This window comes from Sus scrofa, chromosome 1 (assembly GCF_000003025.6).
Source record: "Sus scrofa isolate TJ Tabasco breed Duroc chromosome 1, Sscrofa11.1, whole genome shotgun sequence".
NCBI lineage: Eukaryota > Metazoa > Chordata > Mammalia > Artiodactyla > Suidae > Sus > Sus scrofa.
In genome coordinates, this window is record NC_010443.5 from 202,317,256 (window position 1) to 202,332,089 (window position 14,834).

The 14,834-nt window shown below is 40.0% G+C and overlaps 1 protein-coding gene across 3 annotated transcripts in view; it reads left to right on the forward strand.

Moving 5' to 3' along the window:
- The window catches only part of MLLT3 (MLLT3, super elongation complex subunit), a 286,851-nt gene continuing 272,219 nt past the window's right edge, over window positions 203–14,834 (forward strand). Inside the window, exons 1-2 of one of the 3 annotated variants that reach the window (XM_013993522.2) lie at window positions 203–880; window positions 3,296–3,476. In XM_013993522.2, the coding sequence (XP_013848976.1) occupies window positions 698–880; window positions 3,296–3,476 (364 nt within the window). In that variant the 5' untranslated portion in view covers window positions 203–697. Of the gene's footprint in view, window positions 881–1,595; window positions 1,893–2,104; window positions 2,353–3,295; window positions 3,477–14,834 lie in introns of those variants that run through there. The other 2 variants (XM_003121886.6, XM_013993520.2) reach the window with 2 other exon arrangements.

Here is a 14,834-nt window from a genome sequence, read left to right on the forward strand (position 1 = left end):
CAACGCACTGAAGCCGGAGGCTTGGATTGTAAATTAAAATTGGTCCGAACCGGTCAGATCTGATTCCGATTAGCTCCCTGTGAGCAGCTGGGAGAACTGAAAAATTAACATTAAGGATCCCAGGTGCCCCGGCTAACCTCTTTCCCCCTATTGTGCTTGCTCCCTTTAATTCAATGGCCCATACAACTTGTTTTGGTGGTTTTAAGAAAAAGGAAAAGAAGAAAGCAAGAAAGTTGAGCCAAAAAATGCAAGACAGGGCAGATAAAGAAGGCAGGTAGAAGAGAATAAAGCCAAAGGAAAGACTGAGAAAGAAGGAGATGAGGGAAAAAGGGAAGAAAAGAAGAGCAAAAAAGGAATGTGGGCTATAGGAAGATGCAGGGATCTTTCTTTAACGAACCGAAGTTACAGCTATCTTTCACTTTCAAATCAATTGTCTAGATCTTATCCGTTTCCTTTGTAAAGGTTGTCTGCGCTGCTAAAGGAAGCTAGTTAGTACTCCTACTCCGCCCCACGCGTGGCTGCGCTGTTCTATCCCCCGCCACTGAGAGCAAGTTCAACCCAAGTGAGAAGCATCGCAGGAGCGCGACTTTGGGAACACTCCAGCGACTGGTTGTCACTCGGGAACCTAACAGGATTAATACCCGGAGATGGATTACGCTGTCTGTCACCAATTCGCCTAAAGATTATAATCCAATTTATGCCCATTACAGTCAGTATTAACTTTATCTGCTATTTTAAGACTCCCAGTTGTCCCTGGCGTTCTCAGAGGACAATCTTCCACGTTCTGATGCAACCCAGCAGGCTGTCAGGAGGGGCAACCTCCCCAAGAAAACAACTCCTAGCCTGGTCCCCGCGGGTCTGCACCCAGCAGCACTCCCAGGTATCTATCTCACCTTCACCTGGGCACTGCTTTGTTATGCCTTCCAGCCGGGGATTACCAACGCGGGAGGCGGTCCCTGGGAAGGAAATTGCCGTCTTGTTTCTCTGGCTTGTTCATTTTAAAATTGTCGATGGCGGTGCAGGAAGGGAGGGGGTGAGTGGATAGGGAAGGGGGCCAGGGAATTGTTGCCGGTTATAACTGTCTCAGCGATTGCTTTTAGACGCTTGTTTGCAGGATGGCATTTCTCTCGCTCTGTCTTTAAATAAGTTTGTTTGGGTGTAATTTCTTGCCGTTTCAGCACAAAACCATAAAAAGATGTGGTGGAAAGTAAAAGAAACCCCCTTCCCTTCCCCGAGCGTGCTAACTAACGCCAAAGACTTGATTTAACGCCCCTTCTCGGGAGGCTGGGGGCTCTAGGCAGTGGCTACATTCCAGCAGTTTTAATCCGTTTTTTATTGTAGGGCGAGAGGAGTTTACACAGGGGCTGGGATGGTTCCCCAGCTGGCTGCTCTCCCCACCCCAGCGTCCCCTCCCCGCCCTTCTCCCCACCCCCAGCAGGAACCTGTTACTTTAAGCGAGGCGTTCCAGTGTGGCGGTGCTGGCCGCCAGGGCTTCGGGAGGTGGCCGGTGATTGGCTCTTTCGAGCTCCCCCTTGCTTGCTCGCTCTGCCTCCCCGCGCGCTCCGCCCCGCCCGCGCGCCCTCCCTCCGCCCCTTGAGGCTCAGAGCCCCGGTGTCAGGCGCCACAGCGCATGCTCCGGAATCTCATCCTCCGGCCCTGGAGCTGCTGCTGCTGCTGCTGCTTTTGCTTTTAGGGCTGAGTGTAATAAGCGAGCGAGCGAGCAAGCGAACGCGGGGGGAAAAAGGCAGAGAATGTCCGCCATCTACCCTCCGCTCCTGGGCGCGCTCTCATTCATAGCAGCCTCTTCATGAATTACAGCTGAAGGGGGCGGGGGAGGGGGGTAGCACACAACACCCCAGCAAACCTCCGGGCCCCCAGGCATGGCTAGCTCGGTAAGTACATGCAAAAATAATAATAAAAGACTGCCCCCCCCCGCCTTTCCTCCCTCGCCCTGCGCCGCCGCCGCCGCCGCAGCCCAGACAGCGCCAGCGCTCCGCGGTCCTAATTAGAGAAAGGTTGGTACGGCTTGCAGGGAGCTGCTGCCTCTCCCTCAGCCTCCGCTCCCCTCCCTCTCCAACCCCCCCCCCCGGCGCGCGCGCACACACACACACATACACACTCACACACTAACACACACTCGCCCCTCCACCCTCCGCGCCTCCCTCCCTTCTCGCCTCTCTTTGCAATCGCAAGAAGCGCACTCTCGCTCACACGCGCGTACTCACACACACACACTAACACACGGTGGAAGGAGGCGAATAATAACTCAGCCATATTTCAGCCGCCGCCGCCGCCGGGAGCCGCGGGCACAGTCCGGCGACGCGGCGAGCAGCCTGGGCGGCCGCTACGATGGTGCGTTCTCCGCGGCGCGCGAGTGTGAGCTGGAGTCTGCGGGCTGACAGCGACGGGGCCGCACGCAACTTTGCCCCCGCTCTGGGCTGTCCGCAGTCGGGGCTCCGCGGCTGTCCGCCTGCCGCCCTGCCTTTCTGAATTTCATTTTTTGGGGGGAGGTGAGAGGTACTTTGGGGCCACTTTGGCTCTTGGAAGTGTGTTGCGGGGGCTCTGTTAGGCTGGCCTCGTCGATCGCGTGAGGCTTTTCGCTTGGGGGGGGGTGCGGGGTGCTTTAAGTTATGGATGCCTCGGAGTGTTTTCCTGAGGGGGTGTGTGTGTGTGTTTGTGTATGTGACGACGTCTCATTTTTGTTGTGCACAAACCCCGTGGTAAGAGCACGGGAGTTTGTGCCCGTCGGCAGAGGCTGCCTGTAGTTTCCATTCCGCCTGGCACAGCGCTCCACACTCACGCACACACACACGTACACAAAGACTTCCTCGGCGTGTGCCTGTCTCCGCGACACTTTCGGGGTGGGGGCTCGCCAGAACCCCCATCGAGGGTCCTGGCTACCTCCCCTTCCATGCCGGGAAACCGCCCCGGCATCTTCTCCTAATTGTCTTCTAATTTGTTTCTGATGTATTTGTTGTGCTCGCAGTGGCTGAGTGTGCTCGCTCTCTTCCCCCCGACCCCCGGACCCCCTTCCCGATCGTGGGTAACATTCCGTTACAAACATTCCGGGCGGCTTGGATGCGGGGGAGCCGGGGGCCGGGCCGGCTGGGTGGGGTGTATTTGGGGGTGTGGGGTGTGCGCGCCCACGCTCGTGAAACGTGGATGCAGAGGGCACCACCGTTTCCTTTTATGTGCCTCTCAAGAACGAGGAAAAAAAAATGTCAGGCGCAATGTTCAGTGTCGAACGGTCGCCTTCCTGTTGTTCACGGCTGTCTCTCCTCCCCGCTGCCCGCAGTGTGCCGTGCAGGTGAAGCTGGAGCTGGGGCACCGCGCCCAGGTGAGGAAAAAACCCACCGTGGAGGGCTTCACCCACGACTGGATGGTGTTCGTGCGCGGCCCGGAGCACAGTAACATACAGCACTTTGTGGAGAAAGTCGTCTTCCACTTGCACGAAAGCTTCCCTAGGCCAAAAAGAGGTAGGGCTCGAATACAAAAGGAGCTTGATAAAAAATGTCTTTGCTCGCGGAGGAAACAATCGCTTGGCCCTGGCGGTCCCCCTAGCCCTCTCCCCGCCCCCCGCGTCGCGCTCGCCGGCGTAGCTCTGGACCCCCGTCCGCGGCGCCGCTTCGGCTCGGTGAAAGTCACCGCAGAGAAAGGACCGTCAGGTGTCGAGTGTTTATTCATCCCAAGCCAGCCCTCACCGGCCCTCTGGGGTTAGCCGCGGGTTCTGCGGGGAAGGTGCAATTAGCTGTTGGGTTTGGAGGCGTGGGGAGTGGGGCTGGAAGGAATAAACAGCTTGCGCCTTTTTTTTTAAACCTGGAGAAATTGAGGTTTACCTGTATTAGCAGAGGATGTGTGGGATATAGTTATTGTTCCGGCTTTAGAAGTCGCCTCTCTTTAGGGTCCTCTCTGCTTTCCTCCCTGTGTATAAGGCGTTGGGTGCCAGTTGTCAGGACTTTTCTTTTTGTGGGTTGGTCACCCCGACCCCCCATCGTCAGGATTTTCTGTTTAGCTGGGGAGGGAGGAGGGCTTACTGGTCCCTAGCCCCGGATGCCACTTGATTGCTCATTCGATTTTTAGCGGCATTTTGAGCAGCGTTGGCAAGTGTCTGCCCGATGTGATCTCCAGGGAAGAGGGTCCCTGCAAAGGTCGAAGCTAAGTTTCAGAGCAATGGTGTTGTCTTGCTTTCTGCTTCAGTCCTTCTCAGCCTTGGTTTTTAGCCTTGGTGTCTGCTTTGCATAATTCTGCTCAGTCTCTCGTGTCCCAAACATTTTCCGTAAAGAACAGGACAGTTTGGGGGAAAAAAAGGAACGAAATGTTATTTTACAGGAAATTGAAAGAGGGTATAAGAAATCTTGATTTCTATTCCTTCCCTTCATCCTCTGGAAAGCTACTGTCTGGTTGTTTTAGTTGGATTAGTGGAGGTAACAGTACAAATACAATAAGGTGCTTTGTTTGTGAGCAGGTTTATTTATCTAAGTCAACACAATGGTTAGTAGTTATCTTCCATTTGATCCGTAATCTTTATTGGCATCTAGAACTCCTGCAGTTTCTTAGCGTAACATCATAATAAATCCATTCTGCTTAGAGCTACGTGGAAATTATTGGACATTCAGAAGCTTGAATAAAGAAAGGAGAAATGCTATGTGCCTTAGAGGAGGCAAAGGTTTGTGTCGATGCTTATTTTTGTTTCCAGAGCTCATGTAATGGGAGTCAGGATTATATGTTTTGTCTATAGTGATTTGTTTTATAGCTCCTCTTGAAAACTCAAACTGTTGAATTTGATGGGCTTTGCTGGATGATTAATAAATGAATCCAGCTTCCAAGAGAGGGGTAGGTATGTGCACAGACTATAGGAAATAACATTTAGATTTTGTTAGCATTTTATATTAGAATATAGCCATAGATATTATACTTAATTTTTCCTCAAACTGTGATGAGGATGAGTACTGTCAAGTTGCTGTTACTGTATGAGGTTGGGTCTCATGCTTCTTGGAATCTCGCTCTCCCTTTCCATGTGTCCTTAGAGCCACTGCAGAGGAGTTTAAACAAAAGAAAGCACCTTCTAACATCCTTGCTACACACTATTATGACTACTTGGCTGTTGTTCACTTCGAGGTGAAATACCCTTAACAACAATAACAAAAAGCAATATTTGTCGTACTAGGAAAACTAAGCCAGTTGGCAGAAGATATAGCTCTTAAGATAACTTTGTTTTTTAGGCGCCTTAACCATCAACAAATTAGCTTATGAAATTAAAGATGATCCACCTCTCCATATTTCCCCACTGTTTCTCTGCTTCACTAGGTGTATGTGCTGACATTCCCCTTTATTTTCCATACCTTAATGATTTTCTGTCCAGCCTGAGGGGACATCAGAGTGCTGCCTGCACAGCCCACACCTGGGAGTTTCGTTGCTAGGCGTGGTAAGCGGCTTGATAACACTGATATCTTCTCCTTGGACACCTCTAGTGAGACGTGTCTGTTCTTTGGTTAGGGTCCTCAATTTTTATTCTCAACTGTGGAGTTTCTTTATGAAGTCTATAGGCTATTGTTTTAAAATGTTTATTTTTGGATTTTTATTTGTATGTGTGCTTCCCATGATGTGACAAGTCCTGGGAAAAATGCCAGCTTACATAGCCCAGGAGAGACCTTGTCATACTGTAATTACACATAATTCAGATTGCCAGAGAAGGTTTCTCTGTTCATTGGGAACAGTTAGTTGTAAATTCAAGTAACACCAAACATGCCACTTAATCCTGAAACTTACTTTTTGGCTTATAAACTCTTTCAAGAAGATAAGAGTAAATACAGAATAAGAATGCTGGGCATTTATAAGTCTACTTCTGTACCTTTTAAGGTGTTATATTTTTGATATTATAGATCTATAAGTAAGAAGACTAGAAATGGGAGAAACTGTAAATGGGAGAAATGACAAAAATGGCTTTGTGAAAGATCTGAGTTACAAGAAATGCACACACTCTACACTGTAAATGGCTATTAATAATGACAATATAAATCACTTTTACTGTATACGGTAGCTGATAAACAGAAGTGGACTTACAACTGAGATGAACTGCTCAGTCACAAAGATGGATAAGTTCTTAGTTTCATAAATATTTGGTTTGGAAAAATTCATTGAATTTCAGGTTGATTTCCTTTATTTCACAGTAGTATTATGGGAAGAGGAAATTATAGTAAATTCAACTTGTTGCCCAATGAGGATTACATATACTGTTTCAGAATTGAGCTAATTGGACTTGAATTAATGAGGTTTTACTCTGTCCCAAAGACAATGTGTTGGAGACTTTGAATTTAAAACTACTAACACTAAGTCCTAGAAAGGAGATTTTGATGAAATGGTAAAGCCTGGAATATCCATTAGCCATTCCAGAATAGGCAAGAATGCATTTTAAAACTATCTACTTGCAAAAAAGGACTATATCTTATTTATTAGTAACAAAAATTTATAATAGTCTGATATGCCGGAAATCAATAGTCACATTCAAAACATTTCATTTAAAATATAAATGTTTTCGTTCTCAGTATGATGTGAATTTGAGTGAACTTTCCAATTACCACCATCCTTACTATTGCAATATGTTCCATTGACATTTATGCTGTGAAATCTGTTGCTTATTATTTTATGTAAGCTAATTTGGCCACTGGTAGGATTGGATAGCTTTTTATTTGTAGCCTCAGTCCTCTGAGTGGGCAGATAAAGCATAATAAATCTACACATACAACTTTCCTTTGATTTAAGTGTTTGAGCCCAGCTTTACTGTGTAGTTGTGATTTGTGTTAAATAGTTTTTTGAAATAATTTGGATAACTTTTTATCAGGGTACCCAATATTTGAGGGCTTGCTAGTTGAAGATATTTGTGTGTACCTGGTGTCTTTTCTCTCCTGAGGTATTTAAATGGTTTATGGAAAAAACAAAGATGGGGGACTATTCTGATACATACAGTGAGTGTGATGAGATTTGTGTGGAGTTTTGTGTGGAATTAAGATGACCAGTGAGAACAGTTTTACAACTTGACATTTTGAAGCAACATAAAGTATACTTTACGAAGGCACTTAAAAAGCTGAATTGCTGGAGGAAATCTGTGCTGTTAGTGAAAATGTAAATTAGGCACACGTATTTTGGAGGACATTTGGCAAACTCTATTAAGATTTTAAGTATTTATTCACATTGATCCAGTAATTTTACTTCTAGGAATTTTCCAACTGATATGGCTTCACAACTCCACAAAGATATAGCATATTTTTTTGTGACTGTTTTTTTGTAGCAAAAAATTGAATGCAAGCCAAAGTGGAGACCTCAGTTGTGTACAGTTAGATGATGATAATCTTTTTAAAAAGAGGGTAAATCTGTTTGTAGACGCAGAAAGATCTTCAAGAGATAGTACATGAAATAAGGCAATTGGCTAAATCAGTGTGATTCCATTTTAAAAAATGTGTTTATACAGATAAAAAGTATATGTATAAATAAATGAATTCTGGGTGAATGTGCACTAAACTCCTACTACTAGTTTTTTTAAGTGGGTGCTCATGGTATTGGTGGTGATGAGAGGTTGTATTTGTAGTGTTTGATTTTTTTAATAAATGTTAATTCTTTATATTTAAAGCATGCCAGTGAGCACTCAATACTTTTTAAGAGAAAAAGACAGAGTACAGATCCAAGACAGAATATTAGCTTTCAAATAGGGGTTAGCATGCAGCTCTGTAAATGTAATCTTGAACTATCTTGGGTAGATATTGATGTCCAGTGGTAAGGAGGAGTTATGATTAGGAATTTCTATGAAAGGTATATCTATTAATATTGACTGTATTAGAAATTAAACCAGAGCTATTTTAAACAAATTACTTATTAAGTTGTTTAAAGATAACAGTCGTCAACCCATTAGGTTAACACATAAATACTATTTTAATGAAAAATTATTTTCTAAAACAAAAAGAAGAATGAAAACAGTGGAGTCATTTTATTTTTTTGGTGTGTGCAGATCTCTTTAATGTTGTAATAGAAGACAACTGGGCCAGCTTATGTGCTTCTGTATTCAGTCTGTTGTGTTATCACACATCATGTAGCCTCTGGAAAACTCTGCTGTACATTCGTGAGAGAACAAGAGTGAAAATGGTAAATAATGTCTCAGAGTTGTTATGAAAATAATTTTAATTTTGCCAGTCCTTTTGAAAAGGTTTTGGAGGTCCTGGGGTCCTCATACTTATCCAGGAACCTCTGATATAAAATACTCAACCTATAACCTGGCACAAATAAACTGCCCTATTAATATGTGGAAGCTGATTTTCTTTGTAACCATTATTCTTGTTGCTAATAAAAATACTTATTTAATAGAAATAAAAAAGATAAATCTTCCAAGGTATTTGCATGGTTAAATTCCAGTGTCACAATTACATAACTGTTTTTTTTTTTTTTTTTCTGAAAAGGAAAATCCAAACTTGAGTTTTACTGAATATATTTTATAGTTAACATTACAGTTCATTTTCTGATGTATTACCTGTTTCATGTAGAAGTCTTTTACATCTGTTATTTTAGGTAACCCTCTGTAGAAGTACCTCTGAGAGGTGGGTAGGGCAGGGGGATCAATTGGTTTCATAATTTTTCTTTAAAGATTTTTTTGTTCCTTCTCTTGGTTCTTTGAAGTTTCCTTCTAATGGTCTTCTATGGACCAACTTTAGCCCTTTAATTCCTTTCCTGGTCATCTGTTACAGATGATCCCTACGACTTAACACAGTTTTTACAGTTCTAAGATGTGGAATCTTTTTTTTTTTTTTTTAATCACTTAGTGACTTGAGGCTTCAAAAGGGAACTTGGAAAGTTGAGGTACCTGGAAATGGAGGGAAATGTTAAACAATTATCACAATTATGTCATTAAGCAAGGACTCGATATATTATTGAGCCTACTGGACTTTAATCTTTATTGACCAGATTTCAAGGTATTTTTGATCTCTAAAACAATGTTTCACACTGTCCTCATGGAAATAATATAGAATTCTATAGTTTTTCCCCTTGGCTTTTAAGCTTTCTTTATGATTTTATGTTTTCTCTCCCCAAAGAAGCAGCTAACATGTAGAAGGAGGAATTCTTTTGTCTCAATGATACAAATTAATATTCTTTTAAAGCATTTTATTTTGGGTGTGTATGGCCAGAGTCTCTTTACTTCATTCTCTTCTTCATGACATATATTTTAATGCTTTAATCTTCTTTTCTCTTGTTTTTTTATGGTTCTCCTTATTCTTGTTTGTAGAACGGTATTCACTTTTGGGAGTATGATTTGTCTGAAGAGTTTTGGGGTAAATAATTGTGCATTTTTGCTATTACTGGTAATTCACAAGTTTTTGTTACATTATGTTGCAGACCATAGAAATTGAGAAATAGACCATAGAATTGCACAGTTATACAGTTTAGCTTTTATGAAGAACCCATATATTTTTTTTCCCATGCAAGTGAAATTTGTATTTTCTAATTTATAGATAGGTATTCACTGTGGAAAAATCAAACCGTGGAAATATAAAGAAAGGAGTTATCTGACAATTCTTTGTAGATAACCATAATTAATATTTTGGTAGACATCTTTTTATATTAACATATACATGTATAAATATATATTTATATTAAATGTAAGTAATATGCATTTACATTAAATTACTATTAACTCATTCAACAAGTGTTTTTTGGAGCTCCTATTGTGTGCCTAAAATAATTCTAGGAGTTATGGATAAAGCATAGCAGAGCATTCCTACCCTCATAGTATATGTGGGAAATCATCTTTTTAAAGCTGACTTTGGTGGTATTACATGAAATGTAGATTTATTTATTTGAACATTTATATTTTTCTCATTTTCAATTGCTATGAATAATGACATAATGAACATCATAGACATTCATTTTTATAATTTTTTCAATAACTTCCTTATGTATAGAGTTTTAAATTCTGGTATTTATTACCATACTTCTCTTCAAAAATACTGTACCAGTTTATTCTTCCCTAGGAACTGTGAGACCGCTCACTTCCCCACATGGTTGCCAATCCTGGGAATTAAAAGATTGTTTTTTTTAAATCTTTGCCCATTTGGTGCATGAAATGGTACATCATTTTTATTTGCATTTATTTGGTTAGTAGTGCTGAATATTTTTATATGTGTATATATTTATACCATTTGTTGTTCATGATATGCTTGTTTGTTGCCCTTTTTGTATTTCTCAACAACAACAGAAATACAGAGGAAAATATGATATAACAATCATTCAAATCCCCTTTACCAAGAACGAACAAATGTTTATATATTTTATCATATTTGATTCCTTGTTTGACTTTAGGGAATTAAGTATTATAAATGTGGTCTAAATTTTTGAATGCTTCCCAACTGTTTTTTCCAACTTTTCAGCTTTTTTTCTGTTTATTTGCACATTTATGTTGCTACAGGTAGTAGGTATATTGTGTCTTAAAACCTTCATGAAGAGTATTATACTGTATGAATCATTTTTTTAAATTGTGATATAATTCATATTCTATAAAGTTCACCCTTTTAAAGTTTAAAATCCAGTATTTTTAGTATATTCACAAGATTGTGCCACAGTTACCACTATCTAATTCCAGAAATTTCCATGAGTAAACAGTTTTGGATCTTGCTCCCTCCCCACCCCCCTAGTATGTCTTTGAACCTTTCCACATTTCATCTATAAAGAGCCAATTCATACCCTTTAATTTCTTCTGCTTAGTATTTTGTTGTGGGAATATGTTCTATGCTTACCTTGGTGTTCTTCTATTAAGAAATATATAGTTGTATGACACTGGGGACTATGTCTGGTCACTTGTGATGGAGCATGATAATGTGAGAAAAAAGAATGTATACATGTATGTGTGACTGGGTCACCTTGCTGTGCAATAGAAAATTGACAGAACACTGTAAATCAGCTATAATGGAAAAAATAATTATTAAAAAAAATATATAGGTCATATTCTGTTCTATGCAGTGAATATCTTTGTTTCTTGTTACCTTGTGCAAATGACTGAGATCTTGGGTATAGGGCTAGAATACCAATTGTGTGTGTGTTTCCATTTGCATTAGACATTGTCAGATTGCTCTACAAAGTCGTTGTGACAATTTATACTCTTTCAGGGAATAAGTACCATTTTTTTCCTACATCTTTACTAGTATTGGATATTTTAAAATTTCTTTTTTTGGCCACAACCACGGTATGTGGAAGTTCTGGGCCAGGATTGAGCTCCAAAATTTCTTGGTTTTGATATAATTGAAATATGGTATATTTTTGTTTTCATTTGCATGTCCCTGCTTCCTAATGGAGTTAAGCATATTTGATACTTTACTGACCATTTATATTTCTTCTTATTGACTTCTTTCTGTATCCTTTATCTTAAAAGGTAAAGGAGATTAGGATGTCTTTTTTTTTTTTTTCTTAATCTGTAGGATGTTGCTCCTTTTTTACTTGTGTGGAAAACATCTTATTCCATTTTTGTTTCTGTTTCTTGTAGCCTAATGTATGGTATATTTGTGTCATACACAAGTTTTTAATTTTGTCAAATTGATCTGTTTTATTTTGTTTTCCTGTCTGGTTTTGGGGTTTTGTTGAAGAATATAATTTGTGGGCATGGTAATGTGCTTAACCAACAGTCTTTGTATGTGCAGGATACAGTGAAAGGACTGGGGAAGATGCAAATGAGAGAAAGGAGGACCCTGCCTTCAATGTGCTTGTGCCTTTTAGAACTGGAAAGGACACTCGAGATTCTTCATCTTTTATATACCTTCTCATTTTACTTTTAATCAGAAGCCTAGAAATTCTAAGGGATCTTCTGTGTAGACACAGTGAATCACAAGTGTGCTGGTGTAAAGATAACTAGTAATAAATGGTGGCAAATATTTACTTTTAAAACATTAAATAAGTATCCATTTATATTAGCAGATAAATGTCCAGCCATAACTGCTTTTGTAGTCATGATCTAGGACTTAATTAAGTGGTGGTAACCATGGTAGATGCTGTTTAAAAGGAAGAAGTCCTATAGCTACTTTCAGGCAAAATCAAATTCATTTTATGGATTAATTTAAGGTTTTCCTTTGAGATTAAGTCATTAGGAAAAACTGTTACTGAGTAGTAGGTATTCCCTGATGCTTTGCTCCCCACCCCCTCCTTGGCAGGATTACAATTCCTTGAAGGATGCAAAACATTGTTTTAAAAAAGAATGTTCTAAGACCCAATCCTTTTAACTTAAAAGTGTTAAGTTTGTAGCAGTTGAGCCCTGAAGAAGGGGTTTGTCATTGAATTTTTAAAAAGATAAGGATAACATTTGGGTGTGATTTAGTTGGTATGTAGTAGTTAATTAACTTTTTGGATAAGATCAATGAGCCATCATTTTTTATTAAAATTATGGCTAATAACCTATATGGGAAAATAATCTGAAAAAGAATGGATAAATGTATACGTATAACTGAATCACTTTGCCATAACCTGAAACTAACACAACATTGTCAACCAACTATACTCCAATACAAAGTAAAAGTTAAATTTAAAAAAGAAAAAAATGAAGATAAATAAGTTTCAATAATAAAGTTAAAAAGCCTAAAAAAAAATTGTGGCTTGTCTCAAGCTTAATGCAGAGGTCCATTTTATTTAAAATAAAGTTCGTTAAGTGATTATAAAGATGATCAGTTGAATTTAATTAGAGTTATTAGCCCTGTTAGAAGATTGTATTTAATTTTGCCAAACATAGATTTTTTTCTTTGTTCCTTTCCAGCAGAAATCATTAGTTATTTTCCCATCAATACCAGGCCAAACACTGTGTGTGTATTGATTTTTAAAAGCAAAATGTACATTAACAATTTCTTAAAATATTAATAACGGTAGAGTGGCCCAGAGAGTAGGGAGATTACTTTTCTCTTAATATTTCTAGATATAAATTTTGCTTGTTACCTTTAACTTTTGCAGGTAGGTTTTATGCCCTTCTTCACCCCTTCACTCTCAGGGTGGTGTTGGCGAAGATTAGGGTCAGATTATTCCAGGTGTCTATTTATTTTGATAAACATTTCTAATACTTTGAATGTTTAAAGACAAGGTTAATTGTAGGCTTCATGTCAGCCATATCTTTTATCCCAGATACTCCATTAATATGAGTTTCCGCATAATGAAAACTTTCTTTGTATTGAAGAAATACTCTTCTGTTTTATAGAATGTTCTTTATTTGATTTCTTTCATTGTTCTTATAATATAAACAGCTGTTTTGTACTGACTCTTACTGAAAAGTAGAGTTCAGGCTATTGGGATTTGATTGCTTTTAGTGGGATAGATTATACAAAATGTTGACATGGCTCCAGATTGTCTTATCAGAGATGCTTATGGTATGACTTTGCCTGCCAGTGCCCAGAAGTAGTGCAGAGCAGTGGGAAGCTGCTTTCCTTGTCATATGGATTGCCTAGTGCACATTACGTGTTTCAACCAGACACTCACCTCTCCTTGTATATGTGTGTTGTTCCTCTTGTGTTGCGTTGAGACACCTTCCATGAGATAGCACCTATATTATCACTGTATATGGTAAACTTTTGATCAATGTAGTCTAGACATTGGTCTTTGTTGACAACATTATAACATCAGAGCAGATATTGCAAGTCAGAAAAAGAGTTTTAGGATCCTGATTTTGGCTTCCACTCCTCTAAGTGGTACATTATTACTCAGTCTTGTAAAACTTATTTCTTCTATACCTCTAATAGTTGACTTTGTGTAAACAGAACCAATGCTTGAATTGAGCAGGAAACATCAGGTCTGCTGAGAATCACATTTTCTAGAATGTATTTTAGCTTATGTTACAGGCAAAAATGAAAATTTCTCCTTTTCTGTCTTTTCTCCCTTATTCTTTCTTACCTACTTCAAGTGCTTATTTATTTATGTATGTATGTATGTATGTATGTATTTTCTTGTCTTTTTGCCTCTTCTAGGGCTGCTCTTGCGGCATATGGAGGTTCCCAGGCTAGGGGTCGAATTGGAGCTGTAGCCACCGGCCTACACCAGAGCCACAGCAATGTGGGATCCGAGCCGTGTCTGTGACCTATACCACAGCTCACGGCAACGCCGGATCGTTAACCCACTGAGCAAGGGCAGGGATCGAACCCGCAACCTCATGGTTCCTAGTCGGATTCGTTAACCACTGCGCCACGACGGGAACTCCTTCAAGTGCTTATTTAAAAGCTAGAAGCAAATTTGAGTGACGTGGCCAGGTCTATTTTTTTTTTTTTTAATGACTTAACTCATGAAATACACTAGCCTTTTAGCTTTAAAAATAGGAGTCAGATGTATTCTAGTAACTGTTAGGAGCAGTATCTAACAGTGGAGCAGGAAAGGCCCTGACCTGGGAGGAAGAAGGGATGTGTTCAGACTAAGCTTTGTGGGCTTTTCCAGGTCTGAAATATTATTTTTTTTCTTAGTTTTTAAAAAGGATAAATTATGTCATTAATCTAGCTTTTTCATAACAATGAAATAACTACCACTTAATACATATCAACTGTGTATTGGTTATCATATTAGACAATAGGCATGTGCTTAATTAATTAATGTGTTTAATTTCTCACTTTTCATAAGTGTAGTAGTTTGAAGAATGATTTTTTGAAAAAGCAAATGTTGATATGAACTTCAGATATTGGAATTTTACCTATTTAAATGGTGTGAACAGTGGAATGGGTAAAAGACTTGTTGAATAACGGGGCAGTAGAAGATAACATGAGTAATTGACCTTCTAGAGGGTTAAGTTTAGGTTATGAATAGTTACTTTATGATTATATTGGTGCCATTTTCACCAACCATCC